The sequence below is a fragment of the Notolepis coatsorum genome, assembly GCF_963971535.1.
Source record: "Notolepis coatsorum genome assembly, chromosome: 9".
Lineage (NCBI taxonomy): Eukaryota > Metazoa > Chordata > Actinopteri > Aulopiformes > Paralepididae > Notolepis > Notolepis coatsorum.
In genome coordinates this window covers 12152098-12173759 of record NC_140173.1, presented here as the reverse complement: position 1 = coordinate 12173759, position 21662 = coordinate 12152098, and the positions used below count along the sequence as shown (strand labels likewise).

Sequence of the window (21662 nt, the reverse complement as noted above, 5' to 3'; positions counted from 1 at the left end):
CTTCATAATTTGTAAAACTGATACACACAAATAATGTATATTACACAATTGTTATTAATGACATCTTATGTATCCTAATGTATCTTCAAATTGACAAAGAAAAGCTAAAGTTACAAAATTTCAACTGACAATGATGTGAACTTACCATTTAAATAATGTACAGTATGTATAAAAGTCACTAAACTGAAATATAAACAAATAGCCCTTTGGCTTGACTCAGCGTTAGCATGACCCAACAATACAGGTAGGCTAACCAGGAGCTAACGGATAGCATAGACAAGACTAAGCAAACACTTTAGCTGAGTATTCTTACAGAGAACTCAAAATCTATAAACAAAACATAATAAACTACACAATATGATGCTTGTTCAGTACAAATACAACTTACAAGCAATTGTTTATGAGGCAGACAGCTGGAAAAATAAAGGTAGCTAAAGCTGAGACCTACCTAAGTTACAATTGCACATTTCCTTTATTGTGTTGATGTTATTAGTGAGTTTTATAGAACGTTTTCAGAATACAATATACAATTTACCTCAATGTTGAAAGACACTATAATTGTACCAATAATTAGGAGTGGGACAAAATGAAAATCTTAATTTTAACATTGCCACACTTTCTCCCAAATCAATATCTAACCTCACTAGATTGCCACGGCAAAGTAGCCAGGTGGAACTACATGTTTGTTCAGCCACCGGTGTTTCTGGTGGGAAGCATTAAACGGCGCACATAGCCTATGTTTACAGACACAAGGGTATTATTTATCTCAGTTGTCTGCATTTTCTGTCCATTCAAATGCGTGTTATGGGGCACAGGGGCGCAGGGGCAGATCAAGGGCTTGTTATGGGGCACAGGGGCGCAGGGGTAGATCAAGGGCTTGTTATGGGGCACAGCAGGGGTAGATCAAGGGCTTGTTATGGGGCACAGGGGCAGCAGGGGTAGATCAAGGGAAGATCTCCTTTATTGATCCCCAAGGGAAAGTTATTTTGGTTTCCTGCAAACACATTGGCTTCATCTAGGCTTCCATTATGATCAGGAATATACAATGGAGGTTACATCTAGATGAATCATAAATTCAACATAGTGCTCATTCCAAATGACGGAGCTGCAAAAAGCTTAGTTAACCGTTAATAAGTGCATAATAAAGGTTTAATTAACCTTAATAAGGCATTGTTCTTGCTTTAGATCCGGTAGCTGCAAAAAGCTTAACTGTTAACTTACAGTCTAACAATAAACATGTTTATGATGCTATTATTAACACGTATATAATAATAATAATATAGTCTTAACACGTACTGTTAATAAGAATCTCATAAGGACTTATATAAGGGCCTTATTACCTATTAACTAACATGTATTACAAGGACCTTAATATAAAGCGTTGCCGGGGAAACTTTTATATAGAAAGTTTATTTCCCGCATTGTCTGATGTGAACGGGTGCTAAGGGGGGAAACACTCGCAGACCCAGCGTCCAGGGGGTCCCGGGGAGACCGTATAGAAGGGTCCATTACAGGCCAGTTACTTATTAACTTCCTCTGAGGGGGAGGCCTCTGCCCAGACGACAAGTCCTGCCGGCATGAAGGGCAGCGGCGCTACCAATCAGAACACATGAAGGGCACACATGTTCCTGAAGGGCAGTATTTCCTCCAGACGGGTGAAATTAACATCTCCAACTTTGTTCCGCTCGCCACCCTAAGTTCCAGGGGACCCCCAGCTGAAGAGGGGTCCTCACACCAGACCAGCTGAAGAGGGGTCCTCACACCAGACCAGGGGACCCCCCAGCTGAAGAGGGGTCCTCACACCAGACCAGCTGAAGAGGGGTCCTCACATCAGACCAGCTGAAGAGGGGTCCTCACATCAGACCAGGGGACCCCCCAGCTGAAGAGGGGTCCTCACATCAGACTAGGGGACCCCCAGCTGAAGAGGGGTCCTCACACCAGACCAGGGGACCCCCAGCTGAAGAGGGGTCCTCACATCAGACCAGGGGACCCCCCAGCTGAAGAGGGGTCCTCACATCAGACTAGGGGACCCCCAGCTGAAGAGGGGTCCTCACATCAGACCAGCTGAAGAGGGGTCCTCACATCAGACCAGGGGACCCCCAGCTGAAGAGGGGTCCTCACATCAGACCAGGGGACCCCCAGCTGAAGAGGGGTCCTCACACCAGACCAGGGGACCCCCAGCTGAAGAGGGGTCCTCACATCAGACCAGGGGACCCCCAGCTGAAGAGGGGTCCTCACACCAGACCAGCTGAAGAGGGGTCCTCACACCAGACCAGGGGACCCCCCAGCTGAAGAGGGGTCCTCACATCAGACCAGGGGACCCCCCAGCTGAAGAGGGGTCCTCACACCAGACCAGGGGACCCCCAGCTGAAGAGGGGTCCTCACACCAGACCAGGGGACCCCCAGCTGAAGAGGGGTCCTCACACCAGACCAGGGGACCCCCAGCTGAAGAGGGGTCCTCACACCAGACCAGGGGACCCCCCAGCTGAAGAGGGGTCCTCACATCAGACCAGGGGACCCCCCAGCTGAAGAGGGGTCCTCACATGAGACCAGGGGACCCCCAGCTGAAGAGGGGTCCTCACACCAGACCAGGGGACCCCCAGCTGAAGAGGGGTCCTCACACCAGACCAGGGGACCCCCAGCTGAAGAGGGGTCCTCACACCAGACTAGGGGACCCCCAGCTGAAGAGGGGTCCTCACATCAGACCAGCTGAAGAGGGGTCCTCACGTCAGACCAGGGGACCCCCCAGCTGAAGAGGGGTCCTCACATCAGACTAGGGGACCCCCAGCTGAAGAGGGGTCCTCACACCAGACCAGGGGACCCCCAGCTGAAGAGGGGTCCTCACACCAGACCAGGGGACCCCCAGCTGAAGAGGGGTCCTCACACCAGACTAGGGGACCCCCCAGCTGAAGAGGGGTCCTCACATCAGACCAGGGGACCCCCCCAGCTGAAGAGGGGTCCTCACACCAGACCAGGGGACCCCCAGCTGAAGAGGGGTCCTCACATCAGACCAGGGGACCCCCAGCTGAAGAGGGGTCCTCACATCAGACCAGCTGAAGAGGGGTCCTCACATCAGACCAGGGGACCCCCCAGCTGAAGAGGGGTCCTCACATCAGACCAGGGGACTCCCCAGCTGAAGAGGGGTCCTCACATCAGACCAGCTGAAGAGGGGTCCTCACATCAGACCAGGGGACCCCCCAGCTGAAGAGGGGTCCTCACACCAGACCAGGGGACCCCCCAGCTGAATAGGGGTCCTCACATGAGACTAGGGGACCCCCCAGCTGAAGAGGGGTCCTCACACCAGACCAGGGGACCCCCAGCTGAAGAGGGGTCCTCACATCAGACCAGCTGAAGAGGGGTCCTCACATCAGACTAGGGGACCCCCAGCTGAAGAGGGGTCCTCACACCAGACCAGGGGACCCCCAGCTGAAGAGGGGTCCTCACATCAGACTAGGGGACCCCCCAGCTGAAGAGGGGTCCTCACATCAGACCAGGGGACCCCCCAGCTGAAGAGGGGTCCTCACCATGCAAGTCATGGCATCAATGTGACAGGATTCATTCATGCTAGCAAAGAATATACCGTCTTGGGATGAACCAATGCCATTACAAGCACATGCCGGTTTTCTTTCCAGACCTGGACAAAATATGTAAAAGTAATAATAAAAAACGTGTTTCAGATACGGAAATACTGCGTGCCTCAGCTTGGTTCTTTGAAATCACTAGATTTGAAACGGGCGAGACTGAAGAGTCGAGGGCTGGTGCTATCTGCAGGATAGTTTCCAACGCCACGCTAGTCGGGTCTCATTCGTGGAATTTGGTCGAAAAATATATTGTGAAAAAATAAATAACTCCACAGGTTTGCTGAGCACAAATGGAAATGTATAACCTGCACATTGATATCTAGTAATTGATACGAACTAGATGTTTACTGGACATGAGGCGAAAGAGAAAGGAAATGAAAACATGTTCAGTTATTCATTGGTTGTATTACAGTACACCAACTCTTCAATGAAAGCACATTACAACAATGACTGACAAATGTGGACATGTATACATCACAATGCATGTTGTTGCATATTAGAAACACTACCTTAAAAAGGACCATACCGCTCTTTTTCTTTTTGACATAATGGGTTCCAAGTCATTCTTGCCTTGATACAAAAAAAAGGGGCGAAGCTAGTTCTGGCAGGACACTCTTAAGCCATGCGTGGATCTGTGACGGCTTGGCTGACGCTTTATTGTCCCTCCTACACTATTTATAGACCTCCCCATTCACACAAACTCTCTCTGTACGCTGATGATGTTGTGCCAAGTGTTGCTGCTGCTATACCTGTAAGTAAGGTTTTCACCCCCCCCCCCCCCCCCCCCCCTGCTCTGCTTCTACTCTGTACTGTATGCAACTACTCTAACGTTGTACTCTATAAGTTACATCCCCTATGGGTGATTGGTCCGCAGTGCTCCCTACTGTCCACTCTGCGTGTAGTCCTTTACCAACGGAGTTGCAGTTCCGCATTCGGGTTCCGCGATCCGATTGGCCACTGACGTTTCTCTCTGCGCCAATCGCGTTACGCCTATTTCTGCCTCTAACAGCCGGCTAGCTAGCTAACACTGTCTTTAGAGCAGGGCGATAGAACACCAGCCCTGATTCCAAACTCTAACCTTAACCAACTTCGAAAGAGTCGCCTAAGCTTAACCAGTGATGGAACTAGGCATCACGCGATTGGCGCTGAGAGAAACGTCAGTGGCCAATCAGATCGCGGAAAACTGCAACTCCGTTGGTAAAAGACTACAGTCTGCTGTTATGTTTTATCTTCTGTGAAAGTTGTTGGGCTTTAACCTCTAACTGTACAAGACTAACTGTACTGACTTTGCCATTTATTCTCCATTATAATAAAATGGTTAAAGGTAGAAATAGTAATGTTGTCAAACAGCGACCTCTAGACAAAAAAGCACTTTGTTTACACATTTAGTTTTGGTCTGATGTGTGAGTGGGTTTCTGTGGGTACAGTGAAGGGGTTGCTATCGCTGAGCCTCACCCCAGCCTCTGCCACGAGAGGTCTGGGTACATTCACAGCACAATAAGTTACTGAACCCACATTTCCTCAAGGGGGTCAATAAAGGAATATCTTATCTTATCTTAAACATCAGACCAAAACAAAAAAGGATACCGCAATACCAAGCAGGGCTCTTTTGTCTAGAGGTCGCTGTTTGGCGACATTACAGATTCTACGTTCAAATGAATGACGTGAGTGATTCCTGACAGAAATTAAGTTAGACATTTCTTTAATCTTTTCCTCTTTCTTAATTTTTTTTACAGATTCACCAGCATAAGGCAACGTTAAAAGATGATGGGGGGGGGGGGGGGGGGGGGGGGGGGCGTTATGACATGTTTGTATCGAGGCAAAAATCGCACGAAACAAAGTATCAAAATAAACTAAAAAAATAACATGGGTGATAAAAAAAAATCTATTTAAAAATCAAATCACTTTTATTTTTGTTCATCTCTGAATGCATCGTTAGTTAGCTTTTGTAAACAAATTGACTATGCCGGTACATGCGGTGTACCTTCACAGTGCTCTGTTCCTCCTGGAGGCTCAGCTGTTTCAAATAGAAACAGATCTTGACCAGGCAAGGGGCTCACAATAAACACAGGCTCTATTTCAGTTGTTCGCAGGCTATGGGAAAATCATTGTCAAGCTTAACGGAGCAAACTACACTAGACTACTCGCATGCTAAACTCTCAGTATAGAGACTATAGCTACGTTGCACTGTTGTTCTTTGTGGCACTGAAATGACTCGTCTTTTCAAATTAGGTATAACGTTTGCATCTATTCTATTCACAGTCAGAATGCCTCGTTTTCTCCTTCCGAAATGTCTGCTTCTAAGCAACGAAGCAGCTCATTTCTTTAAAATATGTCATTTCATTACAACGACACCCCGTCGAGATCCATCCAGTGTCGAATCTCTTTTCATCCCATTAAATACAATCGGTTTCTTCCGGACCCTGAGCATGATAATATAATGGGTTGACCTTCTGAAACAGCAACGACGCCGCCGCGATAGAACTATTCATAATGGCTACACGCAATGGAGAGAATAGACTTTTCTTTTTTTAATTTAGTAATAATAACTCTGGTTTCTATATTTACATGAAGTATATACAATATACAAAGAAAAATGTATAAGTATCTTGTTACATATTACATTCTTTTTTTCTTTTCTTTTTCCAAACAAGTCCATAATGACAGATTAAAAATATATATTCAAACTGAGTGATGTTCACCGGCGCCCCTCCTCCTCCATCCTCCGCACTAAAACCTGGTGTCCAGCATCGGCTCAAACACTTGATCGTTCTCGCTCAGGACCTTCTCCTCGTCCTCGTCCGCCTTCATGGCGTCGTTTGCCTTGGCCTTGTCGTCGACCGGCAGCGTTTGGGGCGACGGCGGCCGCTTCACTTTGAAGACGTCCCACGCCTCCGGCACCAGCCCCTTGTTGAAGAGCAGCGAGGCCAGGTAGGAGAACAGCAGGATGGCAGCCGTGGAGAAGAGCATGCAGATGGTCCGGACGGGGTACGTCTGGATGTAGACGCCGTCGTCCGTCACGATGCACCCCGGGAAGCGGATGACGGGCGGCAGCTCGATCATGGGCTCGCCGCACAGCAGCCGCAGCACCACGCCCATCAGGCAGCCCGCGATGGCGCCGAAGCCGTTGGACACGTCGAAGAAGAGGACGCACACCAGCTGCGGCAGCATGACGGTGTAGGTGAGGTCGGAGCGGAGCATCCAGAGCATCAGCACGCTGTCGTCCAGGAAGGTGAGGGAGGTGCCCGCCAGGCCCACCACCACCACGGAGATGCGGATCACCCACGCCATCTCCTTGTCCGTGGCCTAAGGGGAGAGGAGAGGAGAGGAGAGAGGACACACGGGGTGAGAAGGGTCCCGTGAGTCGAGGGGGAAACGCAACAGAACCAGAGTCGACTTGTACTGTACAACTGTACAAGCAAAACTGTACATTGGAATATTGACAAAACCATACTTGGTCATTTACTGTACATGGGGGGGGGGGGGGGGGGTTGTGTTAGGACATTTACAGGGGCCAGTTTCGAATTGCAGTCTCACGTAGGTGTTCTTTGAGAGGGTTTTGAAAGTGGGTAGTGATTCACATTCCTTTACAGCTTTGGGTAGGGCGTTCCACATTGATGTGGCATAATTGCGAAACGTGTTTAGTCCCTTGTTTGAGCCGAATCTGGGTTTAACATGATTTGTGGAGCTCCCTCTGGTGTTGTGATCGTGGTATTCACTGACCTTTGGGAAGTATTTTGACATGTACATGGGTACCTTGGTCGTGTAGTGTATCTTGTAGACCAGGCCCATTGCAAGTTGCTGTACTCTGTCGTCTACTCTAAGCCATCCTAGGTTGTCAAAGTGGGCAGGGGTGAGGTGGGTTCTAGGAGTAAGGTCAAGCAGTAGTCTGACCAGTTTGTTTTGTGATGTTTGTAATTTAGTTTTTTAGTGCCTTTGAGGTGCTTTGGTACCATGAGGTGCACGCATAGTCGTAGTACCATTGAATGAGTCTTCAGGGTGTTCTTGTTTACCAGAGAGGAGATCTTGAAACTTGGTCATTCGGCTGGTACACCGAGAGGTGTCTAGATCCCATAGCCAGGAATGACATTTATAGATATATTTTTTTAAGTGGTTAAGGTACGGGAGTGGTTAACCCTTTCACTGCCGCACTACCGAAACGGTTAACCCTTTCACTACGACAATACACAGAAGGTTAACCCTTTCACTGCCACACAACAGCAGGTTGACCCTTTCACTGGCACATGACAGAAGGTTAACCCTTTACTATCACACTACCGACGGTTATAGTAAAGGGTTAACCTTCTGTCGTGTGGCAGTGAAAGGGTTGAGGTAAGGGTGAAGATTAGGACGAGTTACAGCTTGGCAGCTCGGTCGACAAAGTCAGGACTCTCATTAAAGCCTCCTCTCCGAGCTACGGGACAGAGACGCTACTATGATGAAGTGGTAGCCATAGAATGTTTGCTAAGGTCGTCATGGAAATCAGAAAGTTGTGATGTGTTACCCTGGAAACGGCATGATTTGGCTGAACGTTAACTTACAGTGACAGTGTGTGTGTTGAGAGAGAGTGCCATCTGGCCGAATCTGTCCACTAATCTCTGAAAATCTTGTTTTTCTCTTGTGTCCCGTTTACATTCCACGTCCTCCAGTCCTCCTGGGGATACTGTGTTATAAAGCTGGCCTCAGTGAGGGGGGGAGAGATTCCTTTTCCGGAGAGGTCTCACCCCCATGGCATCTCCATGGATACAGCTAGAGTTATCTGATAGAGAGCTAGTGCTACAGTAGTGTTATCTGACCAGGAAGTAACTCTGGTTATATGAATGCGGGCGAAACATCTATTGGCCATTGGCGCACAGAGCAGGGCCACGCCCCCCCAGCTATAAGCAGGGACTGTAGCGTACATTCTCCCTTTCAGAGACCCGGGACAACAGGGAAGAAAAGCAACATGCTTTGCTCATATTCATATAACTAGAGTTATACTTGTTTTTTTTATCCACTTTTTCTCCTCTTTTTCTATTTTTCTCCCATCCCAATTCCATTGTGCCAATTCTTTCCCTCCCCTGTCTTGAACGTTGCTCGCATATGCCCCCCACTGGTCGGTTGTAGGGAGGATAGAAGCCTTGCATCACGTGTTCCCTCCGGTACACGAGGAGGCAGCCTGTCACATCTTTTCACCTGCCAGCGCGGACTCTCATTGGCGAGGTGTAACGTGTGGGAGGCTCACACTACCCTCGCTACTTCCTGTCTCTGCTGTGCAGGCGTCCCCAACCGACCTGTAGGAGTCGCTGTCCACAACGTCCAGATTACCACCCATCGACTTCCACCCGCTAACTCTGCCAATTGAGTTAGTATGACGGCCGGCCCAAGCCAGAGGCAACGCCGACAGCCGGAGTCGAACCCGGTGTCTCTTGCGTTGGTGACGAGCGCAATGTCCGCTGCGCCACCCTGCCGCCCCACTAGAGTTATACTTTGTAACTATCGTTATATAACCTATTGGACTAATGAGAGCATAGCCCTTATCAATGTACCCCCTGTTAAAAAAAATAAATACCAAAAGGAGACATGTGCAACTGCCAACACCAAAAAGGATAGGCAAAGGGAAAGCAGTTAATTGAAGAAGACCCTGGGAGAATAAGTTAGACCTAACCCTCAGAGGGTCTGGGGTCCTCAGAGCGTAAAGAAAACACACCAGCCGATCAGACAGAAGACAAGATGGCTGAGCAGAAAAGCCTACAAAGAAGGCTAAGAGAAACCCTGATAATAACCCTAAAAGGGGTGAAAGTACCAAGAGAGAAGTAGGGGACCTGCTTTCCTCGTGCGTAAAAAGCACCGATCCCTGAGAATAAAAATAAGCGGTAACACTTTATATATTTTTATACCTTATAAAGGTCTTATAACAGAGTGTTATTATAAAGTGTTACCAAATATGCTATCTGCTATCTCAATAAAGATTTTTACAGGGAAAAATAAGAAATTGGCTGGCGACGCAGTGTGGGAGTTAGGAATTGCAACCACAAAGTTTAAGTTTAAGTTTATTTGGATCCCCATTAGCCACAGCAGTGCTGGGGCTATTGTTCCTGGGGTCCATAACACATAAAATACAGTTACAGACGTATACACTCACAACATTTACATATCATACAGACAATTAAAACAACAATAAAAACCCTTATACACTCATAACATTTACATGACATACAGACCATTAAAACAACAATAAAAACCCTTATACACTCACAACATTTACATGTCATACAGACAATTAAAACAACAATAAAAACCCTAATCAAATTCATAATACAAGATAAAAATATATACGCCTTATGAATTCATAATACAATACAATAATACCTGTTCATATCAGCCAATTATACAATATTTTAATAATATATCCCTATCAGACACATGCCTTTTCATCCATATATACCTATCTCTTTATCAGACACATACATTTTCATTTACGTACACACTATCTATTAGGGAATGTCAATTTCTTTGGTTGAAAATGTTGTTTTACCACGATTTTGAAACGGCATTTACTATTCTCCTGCTTAACATGTCTGGGAAGAGAGTTCCATTCCTGCATACCACGGAACATGACAGTTCGCTTCATTGCATTCGACCTCACTTTTGGAAGTGTAAAACCTCGTGCAGAAGCATGTCTGGTGGAATGGTTGTGTCTGTCAAGACTTATTGATAAATTGTTATATAAAATTGAGGGGATCTTTGTAACAAGAATATTCCTTGTGAATACAAGGAGTGAGCAGAGTAATTTATGTTTGACAAGTAACCAAGTTAAACAAATGTGCATCGCTGCAACATTAGTTCTGTACTCACAGCGAAGCGCTATACGTGCTGCTTTGTTTTGTACCATTTGTAATTTTTTCAGTTTATTCGTTGTTACATTCGACCATACTGCAGGACAATAGTCAAGATTTGACAAAACCAGAGCTTGAATTACCTGTTTGATAGAATTTAGTGGTAACAAATGAGCACATCTTTTAACAACAGAAATCCCTCTTCCCATTTTCACTACTATATTGTTTATATGGTGTGACCATGACAATTTACTGTCTAATGTTACCCCTAGGAGTTTAGTCTCCTGGACTTGATTAATTACCACATCACTTATCAAAAGTTTCAAGACTGGGTTCGTTCTTAGAGTATGGTTTGAACCGAAAATGATGCTACTTGTCTTTGATATGTTTAGAACTAGTTTGTTATTCTTTATCCATTCCATCACTGATTGCAACTCTGCCTTTAGGACCGTATTTAATTCATTGGCTGTTGAGGCTGATGTGTAAATCGTTGAATCATCCGCATACATAGAAATATAGGACTTATTTAGGACAAGAGGCATGTCATTTGTAAATATGGTGTAGAGCAAAGGCCCAAGGCAACTTCCTTGGGGTACTCCACACCTTACCGTTTTAACTTCTGAGTAACTCCCATTAAAAAAAACTATTTGTTTCCGGTTTGCTAAATAAGTTTGCATCCAAGATAGTGCAGATGAGGAGAAACCGTAACATTCAAGTTTTTTAAGTAAGAATTTGTGATCTATGATGTCGAATGCTGCAGTAAAATCAAGCAAGACAGCTCCAACCATTTTCTTTTTATCTATCTCTTTCAGCCAATCATCCGTCATTTGGGTTAAAGCAGTCGCTGTTGAATGTCCTTCACGATATGCATGTTGAAAATCAGTGGTCAATGTGTTAAAAGAAAAGTAGCTTTTAATCTGTTCACTTACTATTCTTTCCATCAGTTTACTCAAAACTGGCAGTAAACTTATGGGACGACTATTAGATCCTGAGAATGGCAATTTCAAATTTTTTGGCAGTGGTATTACTTTGGCAGTTTTCCACTGTTGCGGATACAAACATTCACTAAAGGATTGATTTATAATATGACAGATAGCAGGGGCAATTAAATCAGGGACCAATTTCAGAAGTTTCCCGTCAAGACCGTCAACACCTGGTGGTTTGTTTTTAGTGGTACTTAACATATGTTCTACATTACTTATAGTCACACTATCAAAATTAAATTGACAATTTTTATCTTTCATTATTTTATTCTTTATTAATAAATAAGATTTTTCATTATCTATTGTTTGCATATTATTTCTTAAATTATCTACTTTTCCAATAAAATAATTGTTAATATGATTAGCAATCTCAACTGGTTTGGTGAGGAATTTTCCTTCCGTTTCTAGAAAGGATGGGGTAGGTTTCTTATTCCTGCCCATTATTTCATTTAGAGTATTCCATAATAATTTACTGTAATTTTTTATATAATTAAACCTATTTTCATAATACAATTTCTTCTTCTTCTTATTACATTTTGTAACAACATTTCTTAATTTACAATATACCTCCCAGTCTGATTTATAACCTGATGTATTTGCTATTAATTTAGCTCGATTACGTTCTATCATATATTCTTTTAGTTCATCATCCAACCATGGTGTTCTGACGCTTCTGACTGTAAACTTTCTCAATGGTGCATGTTTGTCAACAAGTGGCATAAAAATGGTATCAAATTCCCATAGAGATTTTTCAGGATCTTTTTCCCTCAACACCTTTGACCAACATAGATTTTCAACATCCTTCACAAAGCTGTCTTGATTAAACATTTTATACAATCTTTTGTAAATTATTTTAGGTCCCAGTTTTGGCATTTTAGTCTTCCTCACAATAGCAATTAAGTTATGGTCGCTACAACCAACAGTTACAGATACCGCCTTGGAACATAGCTCCGCATTGTTAGTAAAAATGTGATCAATGCAGGTGGAGACCTGGTTACAAAGGGAAGAAGACGGGACATTCCAGTGCGTGGACATAAAAAACACATGAAACACACCACCGGGGAAGGGGCTGGGAGACCTTACGTTCCAGCTAGAGCTAGAAAAGATGAGGAGGGGCTTCCGAGTTTACCCTTTCACTACCACACTGCAGGAGGTGAACCTTTCACTAACCTGTGCTAGTGAAAGGGTAAAAGATGGGCTTCCGAGTGAACCCTTTCACCACCACACTGCAGGAGGTGAACCTTTCACTAACCTGTGCTAGTGAAAGGGTAAAAGATGGGCTTCCGAGTGAACCCTTTCACCACCACACTGCAGGAGGTGAACCTTTCACTAACCTGTGCTAGTGAAAGGGTAAAGGGCGGCGTGAGAGAGAGAGAGAGAGAGAATTCTCTGACAAGTCCAGCAGCCAAAATCGGCTAAAAGGTCAAGGGGAAGACCAAGAGGCTGCAGTGCGGACGTCTCCCACGAGACCCCGCTGAGACGAGCAGAGGAGGCGGACACTTGGAGCGAGCTCTGACACCGACTGGTGGCGTCTGATGGGCTTTGGTGTAAACGTGACAAGACATTGCTTAGAAAGAACACGGCTTCTGGCTGACTCACCGTGACACGCGTTTGCTGCCAAGTGGTTATATGCGGCACGGTGGTGTATATGCGGCACAGTGGTGTAGTGGTTAACACTGCCGCCTCACAGCAAGAAGGTCCAGGGTTCGATTCCCGCTTGGGGACCAGGTTTCCATGATGCCAGGTACTCAGGTGGGGGATCTCCCAGGCCTTTCTGTGTGGAGTTTGCATGTTCTCCCCGTGCTCGCAAGGGTTTCCCCCCCGATAAGATAAACCCAATGGAAAAACATGCACAACAACAGATCGCTAACGCTGGGGCGTCCTTGACGAAGACGGACAGGAGCACTTGGATTGGTCCCCGGGGCGCGGCTCACGTTGACGCCCTATCTGCTCCCGGCTGCCCATGGGGGGGAAGGACGACGGGATGGGAAAAGTGCAGAGAGACATTTCATCGGTGACTCAGTGCATGTGTGTGTGTGTTCCTGTGGGTCGCCCATCTCGCGTGTGTGTGTTAAAACTGCATGACAAATAAAGACTTCTAGTCTAGTCTAACTAAAGACTTCTAGTCTAGTCTAACAAGTTATGAGGTCAGCGGTGCACCTCGCATAGATGGAGAGCGCGCATAGGTTGGGCATAGCAGATGCACGCTCCTCTCCCGATCGTCAGTATTGGGGAGGGGGATAGAAGGCCTTAAGAACAATATCTCTGGAGCAGAACGTGCTTCTGGTGTTCTTGGGGGATGAAGGCAGGGTTACGCCTCAGGAGAGTTGGCAGGATGGCTGGGGGCTGATAAAGCGCACAGCTCGCTGGAGGGGAAAAGCTGTCTTAAAAGACAACAGGCTTGTGGAAGCCTTTTCTCGAGGCTCAGACTACGTAGCACCAACGAGAGGTCCCATTGAGGTGATCAACTGCGCTCGACTGGATTAAGGCGCCTAGTGCCTTGCAAAAAGCACTTAACAAGAGGATGGATGAAGAGAGGCTTAACCCCGGTGACTTTCAGCTGATGCATAGACTTTCACAGTCTAGAGATTGTCTAACAGAGATTGTGAGAAAAGGTAAGGACTGATTCCAGAGGACAGGAAGGCGGGTCCAGAGACCTGGCCTCGCGCCGAGATCAGAAGGAGAGCCACTCCTGGCTCGACTCTCAGAAACTAAGCCGTCAGCTGCTGTCCAAGGACGCGTGGGTGAAGAACGCTGCTGAGCGCCTGGGCACAACAGGGCTTCCTGGCCACTGTCCGTGCCCACGTAACCACAGCTCCACTGCTCAGTGAAGAAGGGGGGAGTGTATTCCACCCTTTCTTTTTATGTTGCGGTTTTGGCTGTCTGTCCTGACCAAGACCAAGGATGAACCCTCACAAGGCTGTGAAGCTGTTTGAGCACTAGCAGAACTGCTCTGAGCTCCAGCACATTCATGTGGGGGCCAGGCCCCATATTGCCTGTGACTCACACATCCCTTCTCAGCCTATCAGGAAGTAAGTAATGTGGGATGGGACGCTGCCCTGTGGGAACTCCCCTCGCCAAGATTGGGGAGGGGGGGTCCTCCAGTGGTCCAGATCGCCCTTGACCGATGGGGAATGGTAATCAGTAGGGATGTCCGATATTGGCATCAAAATGTAATATCGGAAATTATCGGTATCGGTTTAAATATTTTTTTTTTTTTTACATTTATTTACCCAGGCAAGCAAGTAAGAACAAATTCTTATTTTATTTATTGTGAAAAGTATGCATAATGTTGTGTTTTTTGGGGGGGGGAAACCCCTGCATACAGTATATCGGTATCGGTTGATATCTGTATCGGAAATTAAGAGTTGGACAATATTGGTATATCGGATATCGGTAAAAAAGCCAATATCGAACATCCCTAGTAATCAGTCAATCTTTCTGGTGCACTGGGTGGACTCTGAGAAGAGCAAACCACTTCTGTAGTTTGCGGATGTGAAGCAACCCTGTTAGGGTTTGTAATGCGACCCCAATTGCACGACACAGACAGGTAATCAGAGTTAGCCAAAACAAGGGCATGATTTAATTATACACAAAAAAGCGGCACTGACCCTTTAAGGGCGAAATACACTAAAGTCCATGAACACAAAAATGCAGCACTGTCCCTTTAAAGGCAGAACAAAAGGTACACAGGATTATCTTCAGAGAACACGGGCATCCTCCCGATCAGAACGCTGCCGACGGGCAACGCAGCAAACAGGGGGTCCAAGGGGAACGGAGTGAGAACACGGGCATCCTCCCGTGGAACAATAGAGAGCGATGGCGAGCCTCACCCCAGGAACGAGGTCCATGAAGAGGGAGTAGGGCAGTAGCCGGCACGACGTCTCACCCCAGAGACACGGCGGTAGATGGTAGCCATGTGGAATGGCACGACGTCTGGAGTGAGAACATAGGGATCCTCCCGTGGAAGTCTAGAGAGCGAAGACGGTGTCCCACTCCAGGAGACGGCGGTGGATGGTGGCAACAAGACGACCTGGCAAGGAGTGGAAGGCAACCAGCAGTACTAATAGTCTCCCGAGGAGCTGATTACCAACCACTCACAGGTGCGTGAGGAAGAGTGTTCGGCACGCCCCCTCGTTGGGCAGCATGCAGTCCTACCCACCCAGCCCTCACAAACCCCAAGTGAACCACCGGGTGGACTAATGACATCGTGCTGAGGAGCATCACTGACAGAGCGGTGACCATCCTGTGAGAAGGAAACCCCTTTAGGGACGATAGAATGTCCTCTTGACATTGATAGAGATAGAGAGAGGCCATCATAGAGGCATAGAGTTCAGAACGATGCCCAAGGAGACAGGTGCTCCACCAGGAGTCTGGCTGAGAACCTCCTTTCACGTGGGGACGAAAGATGGGGACAAGAAAGTAGGCATTTCTCAAGTCTATAGACATGAACCGGTGTCCCTGTTTGGCAGGGAGTGAGTGACAAGAGGTCTAGAATGGGTCCCACACCCCTGGAGCAGATGCCCTCTGTCACATTCTGCGGAGGAACAATGGAAATGACTTGTTTGGCCCCAACGGCAGTGTTTGAATCTCGGGAGAACGAGGCAGTATGTTCCTCCCGGCAAGTTCATGTTCAAGTTTGTTTTTATTTGTCAGAACAAAATACAGTATACTTTACAATGAAATGCTTGCTTCTTATGAGCCACTGAGAGTGTGCTACATACAGTAAAGAGAAAGTAAGTAAAACAAATTAAGAAGTAAAATGTAGGTAAAGTCAGGTAAGGTAGAATGCAGAGGTGCAAAACTTGGGGTAGGGTGCAAATGAGGTATGAATGTGGTGCAAATCTCTTTAACACACTTTATATTTATCGATTATTAAAGTGAGTGTTAAGGTGAGTGTTTGTTTAAAGTGAGTGTGTACGTGTGGATGTGTGTGCTGTGTGTGTAGATGATGGGTTGTTACATAGTGTCATTGTCGTTGAGCATCCTGATGGCCTGAGGATAGAAGCTCCTTCTGAGTCTCTCTGTACTGGCCATGATACTCCGGTAGCGCTTGCCTGACCGCAGCAGACTACAGAGAGTGACACGTTCAGCCGAGCGCACAATTGGAGGTGGGCTTCCCACTCTCCAGGACATTTATAACAAGCGTTGCAGGGCCAAGGCTAAGAGAATAACCAAAGACTCTAGCCACCCAAACAACTGCCTCTTTGAACTGCTGCGGTCAGGCAAGCGTAAATACTTTCCCCAAGGCAGTTGTCCTTCCGCATTCGGTTTACGCGGCCTGATTGGCCACTGACGCTTCTCTCAGTGACCAATCGCGTTACTCCTACTATCCCCAAACTACTCGCTCAATATACTAAAACTAACTATCACTCAACTCACTATCACTCAACTAGACTAAATATAGCCTATAGAACAGATTTTTACAGCCTAACGTTAATATAGAGAGATGAAAACAATACGTTATTTATATATTGATGTGATGTCGATTGATATGAATAGCGCGTTACGTTAATATAGAGAGAAAACAATACGAGGAAATGGGCGAGGACTTGGGCTGTGGAACTGAAAGCTAGGCGCAACGCGATTGGGCGCCGAGAGAAGCGCCAGTGGCCAATCAGGCCGCGTAAACCGAACGTGGAAGGACAACTGCCTTGGGGAAAGTATTCACGCAACCAGGAGGTGATGTTACCAGTCAGGATGCTCTCTATTGTGCACAAGTAGAAGTTCATAGTAGCAGGGCATTGAAGTGTCCTTGAGCAAGACACTTAACCCCTAATTGCTCCCGATGAGCAGGTTGGCACCTTGCATGGTTGCCTCTGCCATCTGTGTGTTTAATTCACACCCAAGAACAGAGGGCTGTGAATTGCAAAGGGAGCCCTAGTCTAACCCAGGTGCTAATCCATCATTTGTCCCTCTTGGAATCCTGGAGGTGGCTCCAGGTAGATGCCCAGTCGGCATGTTGCCTGCCAGAGCTCAGTCTCTCGGCCAGAGGCGGAGGAGAGGGAGTGGGCTGGTTGGCGGCGGCCGGTGTGGTGGAGGAGAAGACAGCTGTGGTCGGGGCAGTGCTGCATTTCCCAGGCCTAGAATCAGACTGGCGGGGGGAGCCTTTGAAGGAGGATGGTGCTGACCAGAGGGTGTCTTGCCCTCGCAAGGTCTGCGGGACTCTGGCAGCTTGAGCAAATGGTGGGAGAGATGGGTTCTCTTATGGAAGGCTGATGCTACCTCATCAAAGCGGGCTCTGAAGAGGCCATTGTTGGAGAGGGGGCCAAGGAGATGGTGGGCTTTCAGGGGGCTCAGAGGGAGGGGTCTGAGACAGCCAGGTGTGCTGCTGGGTGAGGGTGGGGAAAGACAGAGCCTGTGTGAGGTGGAGAATGACACCAGAGGCCTTACAATAAATCTAATGTAATCGCATCAATTGATACACTTGGGTCCATTTAGAATGTTTATGTTGTCTCATTTGAAAAGGTCTATAATATATTATAGTGTAACAAAAGGGACAACCATTCTAGCCGCGCAGGTCCTGTGTTTGGAAACGGACCCCGTGAGTTCCCAGGTAACACTAGAACCAGGGCGGCTTTAAATATCACTACGGCTCAGGGCAAAAACTCAGGACAGGAGACAGTCGACACTCTTGACGGTGATCCTAGCTAGCGGGGAAAATGCAGATGATATCATTGCAACGAGATAGCACATACCCTTTTAAACTTTAAACATAACCATTCTGAACAGGACCAAGCGTTTATTTTCCCTGTTGCAGTGTCGGCTGATACACTGGGCACTAAGAGCTGTTGCCTAGCGATGCAATTTCCCTGAAAAAGGTTCTACGGGGGCCCAGCACACGGGGTGGTACCGTGTTTTAGCCACTTGGTAGCCAAATATTTTATCTTTATGACAGTTTAGAGTTGTGACTCTTGTGTGACTCTGGCTGTTCCCTCCCCGGCCTGCCCTTCTTAAGGGAGCGCAGTATAAATAGCTCTGGCTCGCTTCATAATCCCTTTTAATATCTGACCTTTCATTATCCCAATCACTCAGTCTTTCATCACATAACCATCATGTCTGATACCAGAGCTCTTAAAAGCAAACAACCCCTTAAAAGCAAACAATTCTTCCCTGGAAGAAGAGATATTGTATCTCAATGGGACATTCCTGGATAAATAAAGGATAAATAAAAAATAAAAACCCTCTGCATTAAATGAGAAAATAAAGGGCACTTGTGAGACAGCCTTGTGACGAGACAATTCTGTGACCAGTTTGTGGGAAAAGTGAATGTGTTTGAGATCTCACTCAATTCATCTCGTGTCTTCACGAGAGAGAGGTAATTGAGACTTTTACAAAATAATAATAATAATAATGGGTCTTTATCACGAAGATGAGATCAATGGGTCTTTATCACGAAGATGAGATCAATGGGTCTTTATCACGAAGATGAGATCAATGGGTCTTTATCACGAAGATGAGATCAATGGGTCTTTATCACGAAGATGAGATCAATGGGTCTTTATCACGAAGATGAGATCAATGGGTCTTTATCACGGAGATGCGATCAATGGGTCTTTATCACGAAGATGAGATCAATGGGTCTTTATCACGAAGATGAGATCAATGGGTCTTTATCACGGAGATGCGATCAATGGGTCTTTATCACGAAGATGAGATCAATGGGTCTTTATCACGAAGATGAGATCAATGGGTCTTTATCACGAAGATGAGATCAATGGGTCTTTATCACGGAGATGAGATCAATGGGTCTTTATCACGAAGATGAGATCAATGGGTCTTTATCACGAAGATGAGATCAATGGGTCTTTATCACGGAGATGCGATCAATGGGTCTTTATCACGAAGATGAGATCAATGGGTCTTTATCACGAAGATGAGATCAATGGGTCTTTATCACGAAGATGAGATCAATGGGTCTTTATCACGGAGATGAGATCAATGGGTCTTTATCACGAAGATGAGATCAATGGGTCTTTATCACGAAGATGAGATCAATGGGTCTTTATCACGGAGATGAGATCAATGGGTCTTTATCACGAAGATGAGATCAATGGGTCTTTATCACGGAGATGAGATCAATGGGTCTTTATCACGAAGATGAGATCAATGGGTCTTTATCACGGAGATGCGATCAATGGGTCTTTATCACGAAGATGAGATCAATGGGTCTTTATCACGAAGATGAGATCAATGGGTCTTTATCACGAAGATGAGATCAATGGGTCTTTATCACGGAGATGAGATCAATGGGTCTTTATCACGAAGATGAGATCAATGGGTCTTTATCACGAAGATGAGATCAATGGGTCTTTATCACGGAGATGAGATCAATGGGTCTTTATCACGAAGATGAGATCACCCCCCCCCCTCCTCCCCATCTCCTCACCTGGGTCCTCAGGATGCTCTTGTAGATGTTGGCGGAGAAGATGGAGGCCGCGGAGAGCAACGCGGAGTCCGTCGACGACATCACCGCGGCGGCCACGGCGCCGATGCCGATGATGGATATGTAGTACGGGGTGAGGTACTGCAGGGTGAGGGGCAGCGCCAGGCCGGTCTTGCCCCGCTCGTGCGGAGACGGAGAGCCGTATGCGGTCTGGTTCCAGTCTGAGGAACGGGCGGGAGAAAGAGGTGTGATGATGATAGCAGGGCTGGAATCTGACGAGCACCTCAAACTCATAACCCTGTAACTCCTGCCGGCACTCTCCTCCACATAACTGCTGACTTTTTGTTGTAAAAAATATCGAAAAATCGATACATATCGATTCTGAATATTTAAAACGGTTTCAATACTCATTTCCCGAAATATCGATATTTAATTATTCATAAAAAATTCAAATAAACTTTTTTTTGTATAAGGAAGTTGCATTGTTCATTTCAATACCTGTAATAGTACAGTAGTCCACACACACACACACACACACACACACACACACACACACACACAGGCACGTGCACACATAGAGGCCAAGGGGTGCCTGAGCACCTGCCTTTTTGAGCCTCATCAAAAAAGTGCCCTTTTTGATTTTTTTTTTTACTGTTACGCATATAGACTGCCCTTCCAACTGAAAAATGTCAGGATAGAATCAAAATATTAGGTAAAGAGAGAGATGCCCCATATTCCATTGCAGTTTGCACGGCCTCCTCAGCGTGCCTCTCCGCGGACCTATATATTTTATGCATAGCGTGGGTGATGATGATGATGATGATGATGATAGAAACCGCTGTTGAATGCTGGTATTACACTCATTGAGGGACACAAAGAAGTCAAGTCCGATGGGAATTTGGGAATCTCAAATACAAATCGGGATTAGAATAAAAAATGCATTTATATTAAACAATACAGAATATACAGCACTTCTTGGGGTCTGTAGGGTAAGCACTTATTCCCTCCCCCCTGAACATTTATGGAGATGTATGGGCCTTTTAAGTCAGTGATAAACGTGTCTTTCAAGGATAAGTGAGCTCCTGCACTGATTATTATAGTTCAATATTCAATATTTGATCACCAAAACCCCCCAAAAAGCATAAAAAGGGGGCCCCCCGCCCGAAAAGGGCCCTTAAAAATCGCGCTCGCTTAATATATACACACAAGTGTAGTGCCCTTTTCAGCCTTTGAGCACCTGCCCCTCTAAAGTCCTGTGCACGTCCCTGCACACGCACACACACACACACACACACACACACACACACACACACACACACACACACACACACACACACACACACACACACACACACACACACACACACACACACACACACACACACACACACACACACACACACACACACACACACACGTGCATTCAGTTAAGTTGGAATATGACTGTAATACAAACGGTTCAGTTTGTCAGGTACATGCAACACAGTGATAGTGTTGACATCTGTCTGCTTGAGAAAATACCATGTTCTGCAATAAAAATTATTGAAGTGAGATGAACAGTTATTTTTAAATGTGTGATCTAAAGATAAACAAAGGCTTTTTTAAAAGTGTTATATTTATCTTCTCTTATACCAGAGAGAAGCTGAGGAGAATCAACCAGCAACAAAAGCAACATTTATAAAAAAAAGAAAAAAGAAAAATCTTCTTTTTTTACATTTTAAGATTGAACCTTTTTCCCTGTGGTATCGAAAATGGTATCGAATATCGATACTTTTCAAGGTATCGTATCGAAGTTCGAAATTCCAGTATCGTGACAACACCACTGCTGACACTCTCCTCCTCCGCCACGGTTAGGCACTACATTCTCCATGTAACTCAATGGGTAAAGCATGGC

The 21662-nt window shown here is 46.1% G+C and overlaps 1 protein-coding gene across 1 annotated transcript in view; it reads right to left on the bottom strand.

Moving 5' to 3' along the window:
- Window positions 1–5376: 5376 nt before the first annotated feature.
- Window positions 5377–21662, bottom strand: part of LOC311234857 (high-affinity choline transporter 1-like) — a 67984-nt gene continuing 51698 nt past the window's right edge. Inside the window, exons 7-8 of the mRNA XM_084322103.1 lie at window positions 19772–19989; window positions 5377–6887 (exon numbers count right to left, since the gene is read on the bottom strand). Coding sequence (XP_084178229.1) covers window positions 6312–6887; window positions 19772–19989 — 794 coding nt within the window. The 3' untranslated portion in view covers window positions 5377–6311. The remainder of the gene's footprint in view (window positions 6888–19771; window positions 19990–21662) is intronic.